The sequence below is a fragment of the Bombus pyrosoma genome, linkage group LG1, assembly GCF_014825855.1.
Source record: "Bombus pyrosoma isolate SC7728 linkage group LG1, ASM1482585v1, whole genome shotgun sequence".
NCBI lineage: Eukaryota > Metazoa > Arthropoda > Insecta > Hymenoptera > Apidae > Bombus > Bombus pyrosoma.
This window is the reverse complement of record NC_057770.1, coordinates 5,565,704-5,592,277: the sequence shown is the minus strand read 5'-3', so window position 1 is coordinate 5,592,277 and position 26,574 is coordinate 5,565,704. Positions and strand designations below refer to the sequence as shown.

The 26,574-nt window shown below is 39.3% G+C and overlaps 4 protein-coding genes across 5 annotated transcripts in view; 2 read left to right on the top strand and 2 right to left on the bottom strand.

Moving 5' to 3' along the window:
- LOC122569841 (ELAV-like protein 2) overlaps nucleotides 1-13,620 on the bottom strand; it is a 39,688-nt gene extending 26,068 nt beyond the window's left edge. The window contains exon 1 of one of the 2 annotated variants that reach the window (XM_043731643.1): nucleotides 12,980-13,620. The gene's annotated coding sequence lies outside the window, so the exon portion shown is untranslated. Of the gene's footprint in view, nucleotides 1-11; nucleotides 1,549-12,979 lie in introns of those variants that run through there. The other variant, XM_043731564.1, reaches the window with a different exon arrangement.
- LOC122569773 (cytosolic carboxypeptidase 6) lies at nucleotides 6,511-12,513 on the top strand. The gene is made up of 7 exons (XM_043731388.1): nucleotides 6,511-6,616; nucleotides 9,266-9,630; nucleotides 9,698-10,134; nucleotides 10,199-10,402; nucleotides 10,523-10,746; nucleotides 11,253-11,448; nucleotides 11,672-12,513. Exons 1-7 carry the CDS (start codon nucleotides 6,595-6,597, stop codon nucleotides 11,973-11,975), a joined length of 1,752 nt encoding a protein of 583 aa, XP_043587323.1. The 5' UTR covers nucleotides 6,511-6,594; the 3' UTR covers nucleotides 11,976-12,513.
- A 3,190-nt stretch (nucleotides 13,621-16,810) lies between the features above and the next one.
- Nucleotides 16,811-24,018, top strand: LOC122567438 (RNA-binding protein 5-like). The gene is made up of 8 exons (XM_043725943.1): nucleotides 16,811-16,957; nucleotides 17,716-18,315; nucleotides 18,413-18,482; nucleotides 19,715-19,788; nucleotides 20,655-20,768; nucleotides 20,843-21,590; nucleotides 21,675-21,838; nucleotides 21,913-24,018. The coding sequence occupies exons 2-8, from the start codon at nucleotides 17,731-17,733 to the stop codon at nucleotides 22,930-22,932; spliced, it is 2,775 nt and encodes a 924-aa protein (XP_043581878.1). The 5' UTR covers nucleotides 16,811-16,957; nucleotides 17,716-17,730; the 3' UTR covers nucleotides 22,933-24,018.
- Nucleotides 23,718-26,507, bottom strand: LOC122567485 (beta-1,4-N-acetylgalactosaminyltransferase bre-4-like). Its single transcript, XM_043726055.1, has 2 exons — nucleotides 25,462-26,507; nucleotides 23,718-25,367 (listed from the first exon to the last, which is right to left on the bottom strand). The coding sequence occupies exons 1-2, from the start codon at nucleotides 26,293-26,295 to the stop codon at nucleotides 25,173-25,175; spliced, it is 1,029 nt and encodes a 342-aa protein (XP_043581990.1). The 5' UTR covers nucleotides 26,296-26,507; the 3' UTR covers nucleotides 23,718-25,172.
- Between the last annotated feature and the right edge of the window lie 67 nt (nucleotides 26,508-26,574).

Sequence of the window (26,574 nt, the reverse complement as noted above, 5' to 3'; positions counted from 1 at the left end):
AATGAACATACCGGTTAACGATGAAAATCAGTGGTTGGAGGATGCCGATATCTGGGCGTAGAACGAAACGACGGTGGGTTAATGTTTTTTTTTTCGTTTTTATTAGTTTTTTTTAATGAAGTGTTATCTCTGCCTTTTTTTTTTGTATATATTATCTATATCGCTAGATTTTCATTTCGTTGTTATCTCGTTTGATGCTCGTTCTTTGTTCCGTTTCGTATTTAATTTTCGTTCTTTAAACGACGGTGTGTGCGTGTTTCGTTTATCCGTTTGTTCGTTTATTTTTCGTTCTGAACCGTGCCCGTGTTTTACGCGATAATTTTAATCGATTTTTAAGCGGCCAAGTTTGTCGAATTACGGCGACGAATTACAAGTTCAAGTCCTTCTCCAGATATCTCTCTCGCACTTTCTTCGATCGACAACGAAGAATTACAGTCTATACTTTATAAAAACAATCGAACCTATTGGATACACGACGATCGCACGTACATATGACACTTGATTTCTTAATGTATCGACGAAACGAAAGGGGGAAAAAAAATGACGAAGAATATCACGGAACACACCCTCGAGTGTCTCTCTTTCACACCCACCGGCCAACACTATTACTTCGTCTTTCTCCCTCTACCTCTCCCTTTCTCATCCGTACGTTTTCCTTTTTCCTTCTCCACAAGACTTCTTCTAGCCGACTAAAGGATCTTCCAGACGACGATTCCTGCTCTCTGTATTTTTAACACCAACCTCGTCAACGTATCGCACACTGAATTATCTTCGTGGAGAACCGGCGACGTATACTTTATCCTCGTAGCTTTAATTATCTTTTTCTTTTCCTTCGTTTTTTCCCTCTTTCTTTTTTAGACGAAGTCAGAAGGAGAGCCGCGTGCGCGTCGATCGAGATCGATCTTCGAGAAGCTGACCGTTCCAGGAGGCGAAGGGATAAAAATAAGGATCCGGGAAGGGGGGTAGAAATGGACGAACGAAATCATAAGATCCCCGACGAAGACGCACGTGAAAGAACGTGGTACGACGATCCAAGTCTGTTGACGAAATTTCTTTCTCCGCTGACCGATCGTATTGAACTTCGATTATTTCGTTTTACTCGCAGCTCGTTTTCTATTAATCGTGTTTTCTATTAATTACTGCTGTTTCTGTTGTTGTCGTCCGTTGTACTTTTTTTTTTGCCTTCGACTTTTTCGTTTCTCTCTTTTCTTCCTTCTTTCTTTTTCGTTAGTTTAAACGCGGTTCGAAGTTGTGCGTGAACACACGCGGTTTTCGATTAGTATCTCGTTGACACGTGGGCGGGAGAAAGCAAGAATGATTGATCGGTATATACGGTGAGGACGATTCTATATGTACCAACGATACGAACGTATTGTCGAATTAAAGGGTCAGAAATGAAGATATACAAGCAAATAGTAAGAATGTTGCGGGTATAACGGTGTCTACAACGCAATGCCTTTATGTGGTGCGGTAACTAAACTGACGGAGCCAGGCCCTGCCGCCAATCGCTGCACCCTCTGTTGCCCGCTGCCGCCACCGCCCCCGATGCTACTACTTCTACCTAGGCTAGAGGGGTGGGAGCCGCGAGGAGGATAGAGGTCGAAGGTAACAATCAAGGAAAGCACGTTGAATAGAGGAGGATGGACGAACATTGAGGAATGTACGCAGGCGCTGAAAAGAGGCAATGACTGCACCCTCTCCCTGGATCGCCACCACCGCCTCGATATCTCGCGGCACGCCATCTCTCGATGGAGGGGTTGCGATGGCCGCGAACACGGCCAAGAAAAACGGAGGAAGCTAAAGCGAGGAGAAAGGATGAAAAAAAGAGAGGTAAAGTCGAAAGAAAATAGCAGAAGACCGATCGAAGAGAAAGAAGAATGTACGCTAGCGGATCGAAGGCAATGGCTGCATCTTCCCGATACCAGCAGGTATGGTTGTCCGTTTGTCGACGCGGTTTGAAAGATGGAAACCGGGCCACGGAGAGCGGCGAGGAGGAAACGAAGAAAAACCGTGGCCGGAGGCGGCGGAATCTACGCAGGCGCCGAGTGACGAAGAAACGCGAAGTAATACTTGGTTGGAAATTGTCGTGACGTTAACTCATTCGACGTAAAGAGTTGCATGGATGTAACTACGACGGGGATGTATGCGTCAGAAGGAATTCTGACGAAGTAATAACTCTTGCTGAAAATAACTTTGCATCGTTCCACACTCCACGTGTAATACTCGTTTGCTGATTCAAACAGGAACACGAAAAAGTAAAAGGTCGAGGAGTTTATAGAGACCTAAGGAGTCGCGTGCGTCGGACAAAAATCAAAGAGGACTGCTCTCTGACCTATCTGGACATTAGGATCGGCTGAAAAGCTGTTGAGACAAATACGCAGAGAAAGGGAGAGAAAATGAGATCGAGGGTAGTTGCACGACGCACGCAGGCGCTAGGGAAGGGTCGTGAACAATGGCTGCTCCCTCTGGAGATCCTCTGGACCTTGTAACCACCGATACTGATTGAAAGAGCACTCCCGGGGACCATATACGGGAAGGAGAAAGAAAGAACGAGGGATGGAAAAAAGCAGTTAGCGGATAGCTGTTGATCGAACAATCGCCGTTTGGGACAAAGATTTTGGAGGAAAAAGGGAACTCTCGACTCTAAAATAGCAGGGCGTAGTTTGCATACAGGTGGCAGAAGAGCGCGGTAAAAGGTTGGAAAGGGGAAAGCAACCGTCGCGCCGCTAGCTAGATGGCCCGGGAAAAGGTGTTAATCGCGAACTCAAGTGGAGGCGGCCGGTACTCTCGCAGACAGGGATGCAACAAAACAACTCAAGGACCGTTGTTTCAACGACGTTCAGAAAAAAAATTGAAAAGCAGAAAATTTAGAGGCAACGGTGAACACGAGATAGATGCGTGGACGCGATTAGAGTCGATGAATAATAAATTCGACGTAAAAAATATATTTGAATATTTCGTCAGAGAAGTTGGTCTCGCCGTCGTGTTCCGAGGAACGGGGGTTGAATTCGAGGGGAAGAAGAAAAAAATGGCTAGACGTACGGGGGAGTGCACGTGCGCAAGCGCTACTCTCGAGGGTTGAAGAGGAAGGGGTGAAAATTCAGGCTCCGCGAACGACGGAAAGAAAAGAGAGTGGAGCGAAGGCTTGAAAAGGGGAAACGAGCGTAGGAGAGGCGGGTTGGTAGCCCGTGCAGAGCTCGAGAACGCAGGCGCCACGTTGAAAATGGAAACCGTCGTCCCAGGGGTTGACCTCCCTCTTGTACGAAAGAGCTTTTCGACCGTGCGAATGCGGCCAAATTTCGCCGTGCCTTTACCACATAGTTCGCCACTATCCCCCCCCACCTTAATCTTCCCCAGCCCTCCCGCCCCCTTTTTTTAACGTGCACGGACGTCCACCAAATTTTCCAAAAAGTTAAACTCGAACCGATATTCAAAATCCGATGATTCGTCCGATTCGTCCTTTTTCCCTCGTTGAATATAATCGCTTTAACTTTTCGACTTTTGTCCCTTGCGTCCCGTCCCCTTTACCCCTGCCTCTCATCACTTCTTTTTTTCCTTTCCCCTTTTTCGTTGTAGGCACAAGATATTACAGGCTCCGAATTGAATCAAGAGCCCCTTTTTTGTCGGAGCCCTAGCTACCTGGAGGAGGTGCATTCATCACGGAATATTGTAACGCTATCCCTAGCGGAATCTTGAGAGGACACGTGCTGCGTAAATGGGTCCACGTGCCTCGGGCATCGGTAAATCACACAATACGACGATGCAGCGCTAATGAAACGTTAACGAAGAAAAAAAATCGAATTACGCATTTCCTATCGAAACTTTTGTTAGTTAAAAATAGCACCCCACTTTTCCCGAGCCCTTTATAGTAACAGCAGATATATGAAACAGTAAATTTTCGAATGCAATTCTATTCGGATAAGAACAATCACGTCGACTACGTAATTTATAAACGTCTGCCTCTTTAACATGTACGTAAACGAGTAAAGTCATAGTCTGCACTTGATCGACGATTATCTTATCTGTGATCGAGTGCAAATGAGAAAAGTATCGATCGATAGGATAAAAAGTACGCGAGCCGGCGTGAATATCATTTCCACGTTATTACTCGAACGGCGTCAATGTTAACGAACGCTCTGCAAAGAGGGCTCGCTAATGACTCGGCCTCGGAATTACGAACGTGAGTCGATCATCACGGCGGAAATAATTGGTTTGCTCGTTGCCGCCTGTTACATTCGCAACGCGAGATACAAGATACGCGGATGAAAAAGTCACGCTGAGAAAAGAGCTGCCCAGGAGGGGTCGAAAGAAAGCACAAACGGAGCCAGATAGGGGGAAAGACGAAAAAATGAGGGGATGATAATCTAATGGTAAATAGCATGCATACGAGGACAGACACGGGCAACGGCGTAGCCTGTGCAAATCTATTCCATCGTACTCTATAAATAGATGCTCGAAGAAAATGTAAGTATACATGTTAGACTTGAATTTAAATCAGAATATCACAATTTTAACTTGTGCCTCTAAGAATCATCATATAAATAGCTTCTATCAACTGAAATTACCATTTTACTGTCGAAACAAGATAGTTCCATACTCCGGTTATCTCCATTCGCACGAAACAAAAGATAACATCCAGCCGTATCGTAATACCAGATATTAAATCCGACGTGATAATAGGAAAATTGAAATTATCCGTCAAAATATAGTCTGGATGTTCGATGAAAACGACGACGTTAAAAAAATGCAGCCAGACAGGGATGGGGTAGACGGTAGCACCGCGTAAATCCCGAATCCCGTCTCGGGCAATTTATAACGCTCCTCCTCTTTGTCCCAAACTTCCGTTTGTTGAGTATCCTGGGAACAGGCAGTACCTAGCCCAATTGCCCCCTCTTGCTACGCCATTGGGCGTGGGGTGGCAAGAGGAGCTCGGTGCCCAACGGCACAGGGGTTTCGAATATCGATCTCTTGCGTTCTCCTAGTTATTCACTCTCTCTCCTACACTTGCACCGGCTCTCTCTTTCTCCTCGTTTCTCTCCCTCCACGTTGCACAGAGCTCGGCTGCGAACAACTCGGGGAACAGAGAGGGACGAGGGTGAAGCAAGGGTTCACCAGGAAGTCCCAGCCAAAGCCCAGGAACGGAGGACATTCACCAGCCGAACAAACACACGTACATGCACCTACCATCGATGCGAATCTTGCCCGGACCGCGACTCTCCAATCTTCAAATTCCCAACTTTTTACGCTCCCGATCCTCTGTGCTCGACGATCGATGGATACGGTTCTATCCAGATGAATTACAAAATCCATTCGACTACCGTTAGATTCCAAGATGTTCTTATTATACGTAGCGCTCCCTTTAGAGAGTGTTTGCTTATCCTAAGGATCGCGAGAGAAGGAGTTTATATCCCTTCAGAATTATAACCACTTTCCGTTTCTTAATGGAGTCGTTTTTTTTTTTTTTGTCGCAGTTGGGGAAGAAATACCTTGGGAATCCAATAATCCTTCATTCTATAAAAGTAATCTCCACAACTAGACCGTGAAATTCTACCAAACTTCTGTTTAACCAGCAATTTCGAAACCACTTTCGGATAGTTTTACACGAGTTTTACCAGCTAGTGGTTCGGGCTAGTGAAAATAGTTCGCAGGACGAGCGGTGTCCAGGAATTATGCGGGTTCATCGATTAGTGGACGCAGGTAGTTAACATAGTTACGCGTTGTTGGTGCATTGAACCAACTATTCGGCAATGTATCTTTTCAGAGGCAACAGCAAGTTTCCATAACTGCATCCCTTCTCCCGGTGACACGCCATATTTGCGCTTGCTCATCCGGGTGCTTGGTCAAACAATAAATATGCGTGACTTAAGCTCACTTTGCATGTTGCACGGAGCGGGTTGCGTGGACCCGGGAACGAGGCTGCACACGTGCATCGGAGGCTGAATCCGTGCGTCTCCCCGTAGCCTGATAATCGAGCCAGGGTTATGCATGCGGATTACGTAGCTTCCAGTCGCGTATCAAACGCGTGCCAAACTCGTTATTTCGAAATTGCGAATCTTCCACATTATAAAGGACGAATTATTCATTGTTCGATATTCTATGCGGCTCGTGTATCCCGAACGTGTTCTTAAAAGTCTTTCCCCACTCAGCATGTTACATCGAGAACGTAGAAAGAAGGACAAACATTCTTGCGCAAATATTTACCATAGAAACGATCGATCTTCCTGTTATAGGTTAATAGATTGTGTTTCAGGGGTCAGATCTTTAGCTTTTATCCAAGCAAAATAAAATATCACGCGTTACAAAGGACGGTTATGACTTTCCTCATATTTCGGCCGTACGACCGTCTCGTTAGAGGTTCCATCAGTTCTATGAACTTTCGTCGAAACTCTATACGTATAGCTAAGGGACAGTCACGCGAGACACAGAAAATTTCATGGTTGAAGGCAAAAACGAAAAGAAATGGCAGCAGGGACATCTATCGATTCAACAAACCAAGGAAACCAGGCGCGTGGATCCGCCGTTAGTAACGTCCAGTCGATGAGAAGTTGAGCCTCGTGTGGACCAGTTCGGGACAAGTCAAACTCCGCTCTCGATATGTCCGACGCTGAGGAAACTGGTACGTACTATGCTCAATTCGTCTTCGAGAATTGTTCGTAACAAGCTAGAAATCGTTCCGTGACTAAAACGCGAGCACGTAACACATGCCACATCGTCTATCTGCGTGATCGCACCTCTACACGAGAGAGAAACGTTTTGTCTATAAACGTGTGCTTCTATATTTCGACGTCGTTTCCCGATAGATCTTCTGTGATCCGTCAAGCCGACCGAATCACCGACTCAAGGAGCAGTCACGCGAGGATCAACGCTAGCTCGATGCTTATTGCCCTCTGACATTTGGCAGGTGTTCCTCTTTGGAGACCAGTTCGCCTCGTGATATAACATGTAGATGGCAAAATTCACCGCAGAGGAACACTTTCTCGGTCGGTTTTCCATGTGCGAGGGGTGGCTTTCCCTTTGTGACTCGAAGCTGCCATATCCTTCCCTGTTCCGAGCTATTATTACCGCTCTGGTCGCCTTTTTCTCTTTCTCTCTTGACCTAACTTCCGTTTTCCGCGTCACGGAATAACGAATAAAGTAGAAGAAAGCCTCTTATAGTTGGATTCCTCTAATTTCGTTCGATCTAGATCGCGATCTAGGGAAACCGTGTCGAGGAGAAAAAATATAACGACCGAGGCCGCTTTTCCTTTTTTTTTCCCCTCGTAGCCGGAACTGTTGAAGATTTAGTATGAGTTCAGCGATGCGTATCGCAGTGTATCCTCTCCCTCTCTATCCTCCAGCCACCCTTACCGTCCCCTTGATTGTTCCGTGCTTTTCTGTCCAGCCTCTTTGTCCCACTTTTAATTGCTCTTCCCAACCGTCAGCTCCAGAGTGTCCTCAGACCTTTTTTCCCTCCAATTTCCCAGGAATTTTCTCTTTTTTTCCCTCTTGCTTCCACAGCCGTAATCGAGGCGAGACAACACACCGCAGACATTTGCCTGGGCAAATTGTAGAACGTTTCCCGGAGGTGGAAGCTTGTCCCGTCGTGGATAAAGTGTTGCCACTAATGCCGAGCTATCAACCTTTGTCGTTGTCCAGCCTTTCAAGAAGAAAAATACCTAACACTAAATTTAAATGGTCGTAAATCGAGAAAATTCTACGGGACGAGACTTTATACGATTTTCCATGCTTCTATCAAGTCTGGTCGAACGAGAAACGAGTCACTGTCGGTCACTAGCATTGACTGGCTAAGTTCACGTGACTCGTGGTATAATGGTCAGGTTTTGCGTCAATCGGTGAATAATTGATAAGAGAATTGTGCAATCTCAACGGAAAACCACTACTATAGCCTAACCGACTGAGTTTAATTTCCCTTTTTCTTCGTGCTTTCGTTCCTTCCAGGCTATAGACGCGTAGGTTTTAGCTGGTAGATGTGTCATTTACGGGCATCGTACGAACCGCATGGAAATAGATATCGAACAAGCCTGATTTAGAAATCCGCACGCGACACGCTATGTACCCATCGGGGAAAGAACAATGCATGACAGAACGGAACAGCTAGACTTGAGACACCACGACGTGGTTTGTCGAAGACGTGACGTGGACGTCCCTGTCTCTGTTTCTTACTTCTTCGAGCACGCGCCACGTGGATCTCGTCAGCCCCTAATATAATCTCTTCGCTTCTTCGAATCGTTAATACGTAAGAAAGAATAGATCCAGAACGTTATAATGCACTAGATAAACTATCAGATAGATTGAAAGAATGAAAGCTAAGAAACCGTTTAAATCCGTGGAGGATGGTCTTAAAAATTTCGTATTAGATCAGACTTAAACACAGTCCCTGAGAGATACAGATGATACAAAGATGACTTCAATCTATGCTGCTATTCCAATTTTTATATAGAAATACTATAGAAAAACATGAGAAATGTGAAAAATATTTCGTGTGTATCTCGTATATGATCCACGACCTCCGCACGGTTGAAAACTAAAGTTCATCGCTCAATTTCAAATTCCGGCGTTTCGTGACCAGGAGCAACAGCTCTCTCACTCGCCACCTTCGTTCGTTCCCACGAGCGGGAGATTACGAAAGGATACGGAGATCGGATTTAGAAATAGATATCAACGAACCGAATTTACCGAGCACCAAAAGTAAATTGCCGATGTAGCCTCTTTTCTTCGTCTAGATTTCGATCAACTAGCTTCTCGTGACCGCAAACGACTTTGTCCGTTTCGTTAAAGCCTGCTCTGTCGATCCTGTGGGATCTTTGACGCGTGGCAGCCACGCGAATTCCCGCAAATCTTGCTCGATTGAACCGCGCGAAATCACGAACCTAAGCCACACGAGAGATTCCTCGCACGAGAGCCGACACGAGAATTAACCGTAACGTGCTGATCCAACGGCACGATCGGTGTTACAGCCTTTATCCACGTAGGTGGTAACACCTACCATAAAAGGTAGTTTAGACCCAGAGGAAAGTCAGTCTGTTGCCACGTCTTCTGCTTAGTGGATCAGCGCGTTTCCTCTTTCAGAATGGCTCACGGGGAGGGTCGAGATCCGTTGGAACATACCAGCCTCTATCAAAGAGCTGGTTCGATCCTTTTTTATTTATATTTCGTTTCGATTAATTCTCTTCTTTTTTTCTCTACTTAATTGCGCTTGATTGAAAAAGGTTTTTAACAAATTACGAGGATATTGAGAACTACAAAGAGACGTTTGACTGTGCAGAGAGCGAGGACAGTGATACAGAAGGAGGTATGGGAAACGTGAACAAAATGATAATGCGACCACCGGGACACAGCGGAAAGGCGAAGAAAGGACACATTTGCTTCGATGCCTCGTTCGAGACCGGTAACTTGGGCAGGGTGGACCTTATCTCAGAATTCGAGTACGATCTGTTCATCAGGCCTGATATCTGCAATCCGCGACTTCGCCTGTGGTTCAACTTCACCGTGGACAACGTGAAAGCGGATCAACGAGTGGTCTTTAACATAGTTAACATATCGAAGAGCGCAAATCTGTTTCGGAACGGAATGACTCCGTTGGTGAAGAGCAGCAGTAAACCAAAGTGGCAAAGGATTCCCAGAGACCAAGTGAGTTACCGTCTATAGAAAACAATGAAACCAATATTGAAAGATATTCCACGAGACTTTTTTCTAGGTATTTTACTACAAATCGGCGCAGCACCAAAACCACTACGTCCTCAGTTTCGCTTTTTCTTTTGACCGTGAAGAAGATGTGTATCAATTTGCTTTGACCTATCCATACTCGTACAGTCGCTATCTGGCACATCTGGATAATCTTTGCACCAGGTTAACGTGTACGAAGAGGGAAACCTTAGCCACGTCGATACAAAAGAGGAAAATCGAATTGGTCACGATAACTTCAAATCTGGAAGACCCTCAAGATCATTCAAGGAGGGTGGTGGTTGTTCTTGCCAGAGTTCATCCAGGCGAGTCACCCTCTTCCTTCGTTTGCCAAGGTCTAATGGACTTTCTGGTCAGTTCCCACCCCATCGCCCAAGTATTGAGGAATTATGTCGTTTTCAAGATAGTGCCGATGCTAAACCCTGACGGCGTTTTTCTTGGCAATTATAGGTAAATAGAGAATCCTCTGCCAAAACGAGAAACAAATGAGCGACAGAATGTTCTCTTGTTAAAGATCCACTCTGATGGGAGCAGACTTGAATCGTTCGTGGAACAAAATCTCCGATTGGCTGCATCCTGCTCTGGTAGCGATCAAACCGATGTTGAAGAACCTCGATAAGAGTTCCCGTACACCGTTGGACTGCGTACTTGATTTGCACGCTCATACCAATGCTACGGGACTTTTCGTTTATGGAAACACCTACGACGACGTGTACAGGTATCTCTAACCGTTTTCTCTTTTTTCTCCTAAAGAAATTTCCTCGAGATATTCGCAAAGAAAATAAGATCCTTCCGTTTCCAAATGACACTATCTAACCAACGGCTGCCAGCCTCTCAGGTACGAGAGGCACATCGTGTTACCAAAGTTGTTAGCGCAACACGCCGAAGACTATGAAATAGGGAACACGATGTACAATCAGGATCCCCATAAGGCTGGGACCGCACGTCGTTATCTGTGTTCCATTCTCAAGGAACATGTAAATTGCTACAGCATCGAGGTATCGATGTTCGGATACAATAGGAAATCGACGCCTGGAATATTCCCGTACACCGAGGAAGGATGTATCCTTTGATATCTGTATTTATGATATCCGTAAATACGTGAATTATTTTCTACTTGTGTACGAGCATTTGTTTCGCTTAAAATTCTCCAGTCGCGTCTGTCTTTGGAATTCTTGCAACAGAATGTTTCACAAATCTAGAATAGTCTATATATGTTTAAGCGAAAATGTTCAAGCGTGTTAACCCGATAGATTCAGTTGGTAACTAGGTAACCAACTAACTTTATATTGCCACAATCTTGGAAATGGTAATTAATCACTCGGAAGGCAAACCGTCTTGAGAGCATTCCAAACGAAACAGCTGTTAAGCCGCACTGTTATTTCGCTTCGTTCCGTGTTTTTCGAGGGAAATTAAGCAAAGTGCTATTGAATAATTTATAACACGATCAATTAAAGCGAAAGCTTTGCGTTAAAAAGTTTGGATGCCAATCGATCATCCGGTACCTAACGTAGGCCTGTGCTACGATGCTATGAATCAACTATCTTGACTTCCCAATTAAATCACAGATTATAGATTAGGCCGCAATCTGGCCCGTGTATTCCTAGAATATTACAAACTGATGGGCATCATACCCGCCGGTCTTCCTGATCAACCATCCACCAAACGAACGCGACAATCACGAACAAGGCATCGAGTTCTTAGAGAACCTAGACCGAAGACATCCAGGAAACCTGCGCCTATACATCTGGCCAGTATTCACGAGTAATTTCACTCCCATTACTTTGTTATAGAAATTCATAGGTCTCTTCTTTACTCTGCTACTATTTTAAGAAAACTCTCAAACTCATCTTAATAGAAATAGAAATTTTTCTTAATAGAAATAATTTTATTCTACGAGTTATGGTTAATAGTTATGGTTTAAGAATCAGGATAAAATGAAAATGAACAAGTTGGATGATGAAATCCGCATGGCCGTGATCGTCAGGTACTTTCAAGAGGAGACAGAGATGGCCGCGAGCGGCGGTTACCGATCGATGAGCGGCACGCGGATGAGCCAGCTTGGGACCGGAACTGGAAGTGGAACGGGCGTCGGCGGGTGCAGGAACCGGAGCTACAGGTTCCGGAGCCCCGGGGCACCGCTCGACAGGGTGCAGGCCCTGTCCAGACATCCCGCCGAGCCGAGGCTCACCATTATCGATTTCAATCAGCTGACAAGGGGCGGTTTGGAACTCGCTACCAGCAAGAACAGGGCAAAGGTCGCTCGAAAAGCCGCGAAGTTGAACAGATAGCGATCTCCATTTTACCTCAAAGCGTCGTCTTAGCACCGATAATCGATAGGTAAAATAATTCTTTAAAAAGAACTTCGAAGCGTCTGATCCGATTTAACTAACGTGAACCGCTAGATTTAGACTCTTCTTTGCGCAAAGAAACTTTTAAAGAATACTACGAATTAAAAATTTCTGCCTGAAGCTCTACGATAGCGCGTACTCGCGGTCTTTCAAGAATTTGTAGGTGATCGATCGACGAAAGAAGAAGAGAATAGCAATGTAACGTAACCATGTGTAATCTGAACCCAATGTCGATCGTATCAGTTTCGTAGAGAAGCTTCTTTACACGGTGGTGTAGGTTAACGATTACCTCAATGTACACATAAAATTGATGGATCGAGTGGTATACGAAACTGCCCAATGCCAATAACGTCAATCAGTGATTCGTGTACGCTGTATCGAATCATAAAGAGTCGATTTGTAGAGTTGTTACGTTCTTTTATTTCTATACACGCGCCACTTCCTTTACGTACATATTTCTTAGTACGCCCGACCGATCGGTTTATTCACTGAAAACTATTTTTACAAAGATGTTCGCGTCCCTTTGGTTTGACGACAATAAGTCGAGACTCGCATTGTATGGCAACTTAGAATTACAACAATAAAACAAACATATAAATGCTAAGGAGAAAGGGAATAAAAAGCATGCACAATCCTTTTTACTATCTGGTACAATAATTGAATAAAAACGTAACCCCCGAACGAGACAAATTCTGTCCATCGTTTACGCGATTTCCCGTGTTTAAGAATGAAAATTTATTCTCGTGGATTATAATAGAGATTCTTTACATCGCAATGATAACGGTGTAAATGAGATCGGATGAAACGGTAATCTCGTCCAAGGGTTTCTACACAGCTACCCATCCGTATCGGTGAGGGCTTCGTGGAGAAAATCGCGAAAGGGGAAAGAAGAATGCGAAAGCTGTTGCTTTCTTAGGTCACATAATAGAAATTTGTTCACGTACCTGAATGCGAGAATTACGTTTCCTAAAACTCAAGCAATCCGCGAGCTTGTTGCACGCGTATTGGATGGACAGAAGACACAGGTACTACGGGGCCTGGTACACTTGATCAGATACGGACCTAAAGATACGCTAGCTGATCACGGCTGTATCCGTTTATTGAGCATACGATAAACAGGAGAGCCGGTACAGTGACTATTGAGCGTGCGACTCCTTGATCACAACAAACCAATCAACGAATGATTTTTGTTTTCTTTTGCGTGTACGTTTCTTTCTTTCCTTTTATCAATCTTTTTTTTTTCTTTTCTATACGTGACCAAATTATATATTCAAAACACGTTGTTCGTTGCACGCGCTCGCGCACGCTTCCGTATGTCCGTGTGCGTGTAATATGCGTGTGATGCGTGACAAGGGTATCGTGATCATGTACATATACGTTGCACGTATACCACAGGTGTACGAACGTGTCGCGCGCGACCTTCCTATATGTTATTATACATGTATTCGTGTGTACGTTTGTGTATGTGTGTGTTTATATATGTGTGTGTGTACCAACGTGTCAATCAATCGGAACTGAAGAATGAACTAAAACGGAAAGAAATGAAACTATAGCGAAAGAAGGGAGCAGACAAGCGGCCAGTAGCTCTTCTACTCCTGGGCTCGAGACGGAACTGGCCCGTGGGCCGTTCCGCTCAACACCACCTCGACTCTTCTCCCTCTACAACCTCCCCAACCAACCCATTCCCCAAACCACCTCGTTGCAACCCCCTCGAACTCCCTAGCTTTTTTCCAACCCCCTCTACTCCCCTAATCTAGTATCTAGCGCGACCACCGAGCCGCCCGGTACTTCGGGGTTGGATGATACTAGGGCGGTGGTCGTTGAACCAAGTATATAGACGAGCTGTCTGCGTCGTACCGATTGCGCACGGACGCCTCTGCCTCTCTTTCTCTATCCCATTTTCCATCTCATCCCATCTATCCGTTTCTCCCATTCGTTCCAACTCGCTTCTGCACCCCTAGCCCGCAATTTGCATTTCTCTATCTCTTCCACGATTTCCCTTCCTTCTCTTTCCATTATTTTCCCCTCTTGTTCCTCCGTTTCTCTTGTTACTTCAATCCCTTTCCCATCATATTCCCCTCCTCCTATCTCTATCTCTATCTTTTTTCTTTTTCATTTATCTTGCACCTCGACTCATCCATCCTTTATTTTCCTTCTTATTATTTTTCACGTTTTTTCTCTTTGTTTTTAATTCCATTTTTAACATCTTCCTTCTCTTTATTCTTTTTCACTTCTTCCGGTATCTGGTTATCTTCGAGCTTTCCCTCGCCCCTTTTCTCATTCGTCTTCTCGTCTTCCATTCGTACCCTATTTGCCTCTCACGCTCTCTCAACCGAGCGTACTCTCCAACGTTCCTCGTCCCTCCGTCTGTCGTGCACTCTCGCGATCGTGAACAGATCCCCAGACCAGGTAAAGCTAGCGACCTCTATATAGCTGAATAAACACGAGCGGGCTGCGACGAGTCACCAACACGCTCGTAACATGTAATAATGAAATAATTCTGGGATCGTATGCGTGGGTTAGAGAAACCCTATGCAGACAGATCCCGTTTCCCGATTTTTTATCGGCCATGATGTTATGGTATTTCTGATAAACTATATATATATACATATATATATATATATTAATGTCCTCTACTTGCAAATCGTTACACCGCGGAAAAGTACTCTCACATTCAGAGAAAATACCTAAATGAAATTTGAATTTCAATCAGTAACAAATCAGTTTAGATTTTAATCAAAAAGATTTTTCTAATCATTCCAAATTAATTCAGAAACCGTGATATGTATAATGTACCATGCAATATTTCTCGGTTATACTCGTGAACAATAGTACAAATATGTTCGTCAGACTTTAGAACTAATTTTTATCAGAAAAAGAAATGAATAGAATTTTGCAATATATCAAAGGAAATATCTGAAGGTAGCTGTACCACTTTGCTAGATTTATAGAAAGGTAAAAGGGTCGAGGTATCCTTTATCCGACACTGATGCATGCAATCAGACATCCCATGCAACAACAGCGACCACTGACAACCACCTACAGGACCGAGTAAAGCCGAATTTCAACGAAATCGCGCGATCTGGATAGGTAAGTTGCGACGTGGGCGGAAACCGACCCCGATTGCCTAAGCTTAACCCTTTTCGCAGATAGTTGCGCATTGCGAAGAATCCTACCATTTTATAGACAAACCATCCGTCACAAAAAATTTCAAGAGATTGAAAAACGAATTCCGCATATGTACATTATAAATGTAAAAATTTATTTGAGATAACCTATCTAACGTATGTAAGTATATAAATTTTGCGCAATCAATAAGAGAAAGAAATTGAAATTAATTATCATCGTAAGAATTAATTGGTTTATTCTAACGAATCAATTTTTGGGTTTCAAATGACTAAGAATAACATCATCAATAAATAATCGTTCAAAGTTCGTTACACATTCGAGTGACAAAAAAAATAATTTCGTTTATTGTATGAAGAAAAATATTGTATTTAAATTCCGATTATTTAATAATAGATGAAATAAATATATATTGTATTTATATAAAAATTTTCTATGCGAGCTTACCGGATAAAACCTCGTTATGCATTTTCTTCAAGATGAAATTGTTATCTTCATTGAATAATGTGCAGACAGATCGATAATTTGAACACTTTCTTGCTCCTTGTTTGATGCTATCTAACACTGACAGACTTTAATATAATACACTGGTACATTGATCATTAAAATTTTATAATACGTAGTTTGAGGTTATACTTTACAAAGTTATTTACACCACATATTGCATAATAATCATACACTATTATGATTAAAATTTATTTTCAAATTAAAAGAATATCTTAGATACACTCTCTTATTCTTATCTGTCCGACGAGAATAATTGTCAAAAATTTTGTAGGATAATTGTAGTTGAACACAAAGACACATTATTGACAACGTACTTTGTCCGAAAACATTCAGTTTTTTAATCTCATTAAATTAAATGAAATAAGCCTTTTACAAAAACTAGATACTCTTCGATACATATATATATATATATATATACATATATATAATAAAAGCTAATTTATGTGAAAGATCGTGTTACAGCAGCTAATGGAATAAATGACCAAACTTTACAATAAGGAAAAGAAAAGTGGACATAAAGATAAAAAATACTACTTTTTCAATAAATTTTTTATCAAAAACATGTTTATAGCAAAACGGAATAAACACACTTGAAAATTAATCCAAAATTTAGGTTGAATCACACACGACACTTATCATACGCTCTAGTTGTTTCAATTTCAACATCCTAACGCGGGAAACTAACGCAGCGCAATGACGCCATCTTGCGTTCTTCTCAGTAAAAACTTTCCTACTGAAAAATTTAAATTTATATTCGCATTTATATGTACGTATATATAATAAAATTATCTTTCCAAATATGTAACGGTCTAGAATTTCATAAATTTTCTAAAATATTATATTATTTATTTAAATATTATTTATATCTGTAAAAGACGTTTGCATTATTTTCATTACGCGACACTTTCATGGAAACTGCTACAACCTATCAATTGGCATGCTCAAAATAGAATATATGACTATGATCCTAATAATATATATGAAATATGTAAAAAGTTTATTTACAATATCAAAGTTATTTCGCTTGATATATATATGTTAAAATTATGCTAGTAGAATACTGATAGAACTTTAAAACAAAATTTTTCTCTTACGAAGAAAATATGTAACGGCATAGAACGAGCTGGAGCGCCATCTACAAAATATTTCCTGATAGGACATATTTCTTGCACCACGTAATGAGTCCGTCTTCCACACACCACGCCATATTGTATGTGAATCAGGAGGCGCAACCAAGCCATTGTGCACATTACGTTAATCTCCAACTATTTCCATAAATAACGAGTAAAGTAAGTAAGAAAACGAAGCTTTTATAAATTCACACCTCTATAAAACTCATTCGATTCAAAATTTTGTTTTATTCCAATAGTTCTTCTATAACATTGAATGATGATTATTAATCAACACCACGATGTTTCGTTCACTTTTGCGGATCGGAATTCACATTTCGATATTTTTGGTTTATATTGTTTCTTATCTTGCTTCCTAATAGGATATTGCTATTTGATCCTATTTACGCTTGTAATAATAATAAAATACGTGCCTTTTTTTTTCCATTACGTTTTCTGATAAAAATGCGTACAAAATTTCAGATGAAATCTGTCACTACAATTTAAAATGATCGTGCAAAATATACTATTTCTTTTTTTTTTTTTTTTTAGAAATAAATATACTTTTCAAATCGGGCCACATTATTAAAAAAATATTGAAATTCATATTCCTATGTATAAAATCTATATGTCAGATGCATTCCATATAGTTAACATTACTACTTCTTGAGTAAAATTAATTTGTATCCATTTAATATATGATAGTTTGTTTTATATACTTTAATTCATATATAAAGCAATAGATTTTAATTTAATAATATGCTCTGTTCGCTGCTTTAATTTAATTTTAAATGCTTATTAGCTGCCATTTTTACATTAATGGATGGCAATTAACGTTCTAAATTACAAAGTAATGCATTAATTAAATTTGTCATATTTTATATTTCTTATTTAGTAAATAATTACTGATACAATAATAGAAAATTTTATTGTTCCAGAAATTATTTAAATGCATGGACAACATGTACAGTAATAATATTGACCCATGGGAGCCGGGTTACGGACCTGAAAGAAGGGGACATAATTCAGATTATGATTATCGTAATGATTATGGAAGCAGTAGGTCACCAGATTACGTAGAACACCGTGACAATGATCATCGTGATAGAGACCATCGTAGTCCAGAATATAGAAACCACCGGGGCCGAGATAGAGATCGTGAAAGAGATCGTTCAAGAGATAGAAGAGACCGTAGCAGAGATGACAGAGATCGTAGCTACAGAGACAGGGAGGATCGTTATGGAAGGCAGAGAGACAGAGATTCTGTAGAAAGAGACAGAGATCGGGATCGCGATCGCGATAGAGATAGAGATCGCTCCAGGAGAGACAGGGATAGGGAAAGAGATCGAGATCGTAGGGGGAAACGGGAGGAGAGAGATCGGGATCGTGATGACGATCATAGCCGAGAAAGTATGGATTTTGAGCACGACCATGGACGTACCTATGGTTCGTCCATGGAAGGCATCCACTACAAATCTCAATCTCCAAACAACACCATAATGATTCGTGGGCTTGCTCAGCATATTACAGAAAATGACGTAGGTTCTCAACTTAGCGGCCCAACATAATTGGCCACTCGTGAGCCAGCATTTGCAAGCATACATCACTGTTATTATTATGATGTGTGTATCACAGGTGCGGCAAGACATCCTTAACTGTGGTCTCATGCCCAAGGACATCAGGCTGATTCGTAAAAAGGATACAGGTAACTATCATTATTTTTGTAAGTTAACTTCCCCTAAACCTAATGTGCAAATTAGTGAATTGCTTTTTATCTCAGCAAGTTGCATTAGATTTGTGTAGCATAAGTTATTGTTGCATTTTTAATGATCATTTTAAAAAATGGTTTGGAATCTCTAATATACAAAATATTTGATCTTACAGGGTGATTCTCTCCCTAGTTGGCTCAAAGAAAATGCCGGTGTAACGGTAACGTGTCGGTATACGTGATCGATCATGTAATACCGACATCGATCTTGCATTAGTGTAGATGCAATTATGTGTGTGTGTGTGTGTGTGTATATGTATACGTAAAGTAATCCGCGGTATAATTAATATCGTTGCCTTTGAGTCAACTAACGAGAAGGTCACGCTGTACAAATAAGCAAAAAAATTTCAAACAATTTTTTATAATATTGTACAATCATCTATATTAGTATTATGTCGGTACCAATCATGCATACCCCAAAATTGTTCAATTGAATACCAATCATTAATTAATTTACTAATCTTGGAATCAGGTAAGTTTATAACAAGGACAGAATTTATTACATAGGAAGAATATTTTGAGGGAAATCAGAACATCATTATTCATCTTACAAGGGTGATGTGAAATATTTCTAAAAATCTTTAATCTTATACTATATATTATATAAAATAATTGGAATATGAATCTACCAACCAATTCTATATAACTATTCTAGTTTTGAAATAACGAAATTATTATATTCTATTGCATGCAGTGCATACAATAGAATATGTGATTCTTTTTGATACAATAAGGCTCTGTTGTTAGTATCTATAAAAAATATCAGTTTTATTTTTTCCAATATTGTTCATATTAATAATGATTGTATAAAATAGAAATTTTTGAAAGGGGAAGTATTTTCTATACAATTTCTACTATTGCTCCTTTGATCTATTCACGGTAGTGAACATAAAAAAATGAAAGGAGGATAGGAGACTTGGGTAGGTCTGGCATTAAATTAAACTTATCGCGTAAAGATACTAAAGAAAGATCGTCTGTCACCCGTGTAGAATTCATTCTGCTGAGCTTTAGGCAAATGGAAATGAAAGCAAGCGACGAAGCGAAGAAAATACTTCGTTCGAAAGTCAATCTGTCAATGGTTGGTGCTGTGATTGCCTGCCCTCTCAGAGTAGAGACTCCCAGGCAAAACGTGGATTAACTTTGGATATGTGTGTATTTGCTCTGTATAGGTGCTTCGCGAGGTTTTGCATTCGTCGAGTTTAACGCGACTCAGGAGGCCGCACGGTGGATGGAGATGAAACAGGTAGAAAGAAGTTCAGTCCAGATACCCAACCGATGCGTTGTACGCGTGCCACCGACGCCCCGTGGCGGCAAGGCACGGTAACGCAGCCCCTTGGCCTTCCCCATGGCCATGGCTGTGCACCTATCAAAGGCTACTTGAATCTACCATATCTAATTATTTATCTAGGAGTCCCCACATACTTTGCAGACTTTTCTTATAACTCGCTCGCAATTCCGTCTATTGGATTATAAAGTTACATTATATATCGAAAGGCCGCGGCGCGTGCTTTTTACCTATCCTCTATCTATCATAAAAGTTTGTGGACTAACAATGAAGATCGGAGGAGGGTCATTCCAATCGTCTTATCTTCTACATACAATGCATATATTTATATTTGGCATGGCAGTTTATTTATATACAAATCACATTTTGCTACATTCATAATATTACAAAATAGATTTTTCTTTTCTTTTCATTGTATTATTTAAGTCTGCTTTTACTATTTTAACTTTATACTCTCAATGCAATTATTTAATGATCAAGCATTTTAAAAGAATGACAATTTTTATGCACGATATTTTTCCTATTCACATATAAATTTGTATGCAAGCAAATCATTGTATGTTTGCTTGTTTCCACAAATTCGATTCTTTTGATCGGCAAAAGAAGTTTCCGCGCATGTACAAATATACGTATAATCGGTCCGCAAGTCGTGTGGAATGGCCCACGTTATAAGACCATGACATTTTCTTTACTGTTCGTTCGAGACGGAAAGCTATGAAGTAGAAAAAAATCTATAATTTCGTCAACCAAGAAGAAAGTTTACGGGTTATGCAGCTGCTTTGGGAGGATGTTGGACGGGATAACACTGAAATTCTCTGTTTCAGGGAGTACTGATGCTGCAGGACCAATATCGCGCCTTAATGCAGTACAGTATACCGAAAGATTGCCATGTAGATAAACCACCAGCAAAAAATACACAAGATTGGCACTGTGTTAAGGTAAACCTATTTATAAGATTTTATTATTTGCCTAATGTAATTCAAGTATTGCAATGTTATCTTTTCGATCGCAGTGTGGTGCACATAATTTCAAGAGAAGAGAAACATGTTTTAAATGTTCTGCGTCTCGAGCAGAGAGCGAAGAAGGCGGAGAGGGTAGCGATGAAATTAGTCCTCATCCTACGAATACAGTTCTCCTTCGTGGATTGGATGTACTAACGACCGAAGATTCGGTCTTGCAGGCGATGAAAAATCTTTCATCGATGCCGATACGAAGTATTCGTATAGGGCGTGATTCTCTTACAAATACATCAAGAGGTGTGTGCTACCTAGAAATGGGCAATGTAGTGGATGCCATGTATTTACATACAGCCCTTACCAAACAGGGATTGATAGTAGATGGTAGGAAAGTGGAAATTACTTATTGCAAACTTCATCAAATAAATAATACCAACACGTGGAAAGGAAATGACAGCCAGCCACAAAGATATACTTTGGATGATGTTGCTCAATTGGCCGAATATAGTGCCAATTTATATGCTAAGACACCTGCACAGAAAGCTCATTACCTTCAGTATTATACGCAATATTATCAAAATCAAATAATGCAAGGATCTGCAATTACTTTGCCATCTTTAAACCAAACTGATCGAGTGAATGCAGCTGCAGCCGTAGCACAGTCTGCGATACAACAATTACAAGCATCTAGAAAATTAGGGGATTCTGAAGAAATGAAAAATAGACCAACACCGACGGCACCGTCTAGTACTACCTTAGCGAGTGGAAGAGTTCCTGCACATGGTAGCGACGGTAAAATATATTGTAGGTCTTTTTTAAATCTAATAACATGATTCTAGATAAATTTACTACAAAATGATTTTTTTAAACATTCATATCTTTTTACAGCTGTGCCAGATGTTAGCACTTATCATTATGATGAGTCATCTGGTTATTACTATGATCCAAGTACGGGGTTGTATTATGATCCAAATTCGCAATATTATTATAATAGCCACACGCAACAATTTCTATACTGGGATGCTGAATCTTTTTCATATCAACCGGCAAAGGTAATTAAAATTTCTATTTCATTATTAACATCAAAGTTTTGTAACTTTTACTATCAAAGATTTTATATATGCAGACTGCTACAACCGTGACACAAGCAACAGGAACAACGTCTAGTGGAACTACAATTACCGCTACAGCAAGTAGTACAGATTCAACAAACACGATTACCAATCAAGCAACAACATCCTCGGTTACTACCGCGACTCAAGAAACTTCGAAGGAGGATGAAACTAAGAAGAAAGACAGCAAACAAGATAAAGTAAAAGTAGCGAAAAAGATAGCAAAAGATATGGAACGTTGGGCAAAAACCTTGAATCAAAAGAAAGAGAATGCAAAGAGTAACTGGAATTCTGAATTTGCTGGTGGTGATGGCAATCAAGGTGTCGGAAGCGGAGCTGCAGATGCAGGATACGCTATATTGGAAAAGAAATCTCTTGCAAATTCTTATCATGAGGATGAGGATCAGAGCGGAAATAATGGTTTGGTTGCTGCCTATGGTGGTGGTAGCGATACAGAAGAAGAAATAGAGGATGTACAGCAAGAAGAAAGGCAACACACAGATTGGAGTAAATTAGCATGCTTATTGTGTAAACGACAATTCCCAAGTAAAGAAGCATTGCTTCGACACCAACAGTTATCCGATCTTCATAAACAAAATTTGGAAAATTGGTATCAAGTACGTGGTTTAGACCCAAACGATCCACAGCAAAGAAACAATAAATATCGCGACCGCGCCAAAGAAAGAAGAGCAAAATATGGTGAACCAGAACCTCCACAACCAAATAAACTTAAAGAAAAATACTTAAAAACTAGGGTCGAAGAAATATCGGTGTCATATGAAGAACCGACGAGAGCCGGTATTGGTTCAGATAATGTTGGTAATAAACTTTTACAAAAAATGGGATGGAGTGAAGGAATGGGGCTTGGTAAGTCGAACCAAGGTAGGACGAGTATCATTGAAGCTGAAAGAAGGGTCCCTACAGCTGGATTAGGAGCAAAATCGTCATCTTATAGTGCGTTACCAGGTGACACATACAAAGATTGCGTAAAGAAAATGATGTACGCGCGTTATCAAGAACTATCTGATACATAATACATTGGATATAGTGAAAATAGATTTTATATATAAATAAGTACTTGTACTCCCAATTTTTCATAGACGAATAGGTATACAATATGCGTATCATCTTAATGTGCTGGTTGTTTGCTGGTCGTTCCATTCTTTGGATATATACGGTTTATATTTCTTCTTTTTTTCCGTTTCTGACATTTTCATTTAAAGATGTTTAAGAAATAATGTAAATTAATTATTTTTGTTATTTCATACTTATTCATTGAATCATAACGTAATTTAACTGATAGATAAAAATACTCCTGAACCTTATTTGCATGATGCTTCTGAAGTTCACATTACAGTCACATGCAATAATATATGCTTGTTAATTTAACAAAAATTAGATACTTAAGGAAGGACATATCCAAGAGTGTATCACAAATACCAGTAAAAAGATAATTCACTTACTAAGCAATTTTTGTCCAACACTTCGTGCACAATCACAGTACTTGCTGTACTTTAAAAGGGAAAATGCATTGAAGCATTATGAACTATATAAGGAGAATTAAATTATATCATTTCATTCAAATTTCATAATGTTACTTTGAATGAAGATCAATTCACATACTTATGATCCAGTGAAACTAAAAACATCACTGGTATACTATATATATTTATTATATTATACTAATTTACATTAAATTTCATAATTCCTTTATAATGTAATTATATTAACTTCACATACTTATAAATATATATATATATATATATACTTATATATATATATATTTATACAAAGGTAATTATATATTTATAGTCATACATATATGTCAATTCTTTCTTTTTATTATGATTTATTCCGTATTTTTGGAGATCACACAATTTTCGCTATACATACACATTTCTATAATCATTCGTACGCTTTAATCTTATTTTTTTAATCACATGTGTTAAACCCATGTAATAAGCAATAGGTTAAAAGGCGATAATAAAAGTACACGCGGCATTATTGCTATATACTCCTGTTCATTTTTAAATAATTGAAGTTTGTTTTTGTCTTAATTATATTTTCCATTTTGTAGTATTGGAATTTTAATATTCGTAATAGTAAATTTTTGTAAGGATTATGTTTCCAAATCTTTTTAACTGTACGAATATAATTCACCGATTTGTTGTTTACAATAAAACGTTTTCTTAGAGTAGAACTATATATTACTTTTTTTAAATAGATTTACAATTTTATATTTGTTTCCTTTTCTTGAGTTCTTAAAGCATGTATTAATATCTATTGGAACACTTGTATTTACACTTAGACAAATGAAATATTTTCAATGATCAAAAATTTTTTATTCCATTGCGCTAGATATGAGTTAAAAATTTTTTTACATTTCGGTATACATTTTTTTATCACATTATCAATACTCAAAAATCAATTAAGGCTAATACTAGTGGTTTGAGAACTATTTGAAATATGTCTATTATGACAATTATATTTAGTTAGTCTTGAACTTAATATATTTTGCGTTTCCACTTACTTGGGTATTAGAAGTCTTATTTTAATGATAATGTTTGTCTCTTTTCAGTCAATATAAATACTATACTCAGAAATATCAAGACACTATTAAACAGTTAAATTAATACTAATGTGTTAGAAAAAGATTTATATGATTACAATATCAGTTGCTAATACTTTGACATGTAGAGGACATTAATAGAGGAACAAACTATAATCTATTTGTAAAAAGTATCTTTGTACTATTAAATCTGCACTTGCTTAAAAAATCAAGATTTTGTGACATACCGCATTAATTTAAACAGGAACATAATTAGGAAATATGTTTACATTGTTTTTTAAATACATTACATAATATTTAGAAAACAAATTATTAATAAAAGTTTTACATTTGAAAGGAATTTTAATATCAATTAAACAACATTTTCATCCTATGTTGATTAATAGTTTGTTTCTCCAATTGCGCAGAATTACAATTTATTCTTCCCTAAACATATTATTATATCTTTGGTTTGACACAGCAGAATATCAAAAGATTTATATTCTTAGATTTTCACAGAATTGTGCAAATAAACTATATGATAACATAAAAATGGTATACAAGATAATTTGATGGCTACAGTTATTATAAATATTAGGAGTATATATCAGAGTACAACAGTTCTATAAATTGTTGCTAACTAAATTATCATAAGAATTATTTTCAATTCTTTGAGGGAAGTAAATTAAATTGCAGTAAACACTTTTAAACAGAAGGTAAAGGAAACTAAACATCTGCTAAAATCCAAGAATATAGTGGTCTTAATTGGTGATTAAGAACTCTATATTCTAAATTACTAATTCCATCGGTATCATACCTTTTAGCACTGTTCTCAAGATTTTCAAATCTAGCATTGCTTGGAGATTCTTTTTTGTGTATTAACATGTAATATTGAGCAATATCAGGTCCAAAACGTGTAACCTGAAATTTAATTCAAGTATAAAAAGTAATTTAACAATATTTCATAATGTCACCATTGGTAATAATCTTAGTTGATAATAAATATTTAACATACTTGAAGACCTTTTGATTGTAAACGACTGTAAAAATCATCATCTTCTCCACCCCATCCATAGAAAACATTAGAGAATCCATTAACTCTTTCAAACTGTTTTCGAGTTAATGCAATTGCACCACCAAACAAACCACTGTATGGTAAGTTGTAACGGAAAGTATTTACACTTGAACTCATGTGTCTGGGCATTTTAGTGCAGGCATAAATGTTGTCCGGATTCTGAGGTATTAAATCTATGTCTTGAAAGATGAAGCAGTGAAAATCATTCACCTTGGTCGCCTCTGCATATCCAACATTGAAAAGTTTAGCACGATTAAACTCACGTATTGGACTTTGTTCTATCACAAATATTCTATAATCAAGATTTTGAGCTTGCAAGAAGGGATGAATATAATTCATAAAAATAGTGAGCTGTGTTTGACGATTTCTATATGGTAATATAATGGCCACGTTGAAAAGAGGGTGACAATTTAGAGGTTTCCACTGTCCTCCAGGTAATATACCCAGACGCCGGGCCATTGCCACGGGATCTTCTCGAGGATGTTCCTCGGGATAAAACAATTGAGAAGATCTTCGCGGATTAATCATGATCGTGCACGAATTATCTCTTGCTGGATAAGATCTTTCCATTTCATCGTAAATATCCTCTGTTTTTATAAAAGTGTAATGTGATGCAAATCTTGCTGGGTGTAAGCAATATCCCAAAATCAAAATCGTAATGATAGTGTACGATAATCCTCGTGCATAGTCGTAAAAAAAAGCGACGAAGATTTTTAAAATATTAATAATACTCCTCATCCTAACCTTTGTTTCAACTTCCAATAAACATTTCATTCAAGCAGGTGCGTTATATTTATTTTTAAATTTGTTAGTTTGTTCGATAGGTTCAACATAGTTCAAAGTATCATTTTACAACTTAAATATAAAACTTGGAGTTAAATAAAAATATTTATACAAACGCGCTTTTAAGTACATAAATACACGCTAAACTCAACTTTGACAGCAAAGTGAAAACTTACGTTTGCGCAATACGTGAGTAAAACATGGTAGTACCACCGACGAATAGAACACATTATCAACTAAGACTATCGTAAAACCAACAAATCGGCATTT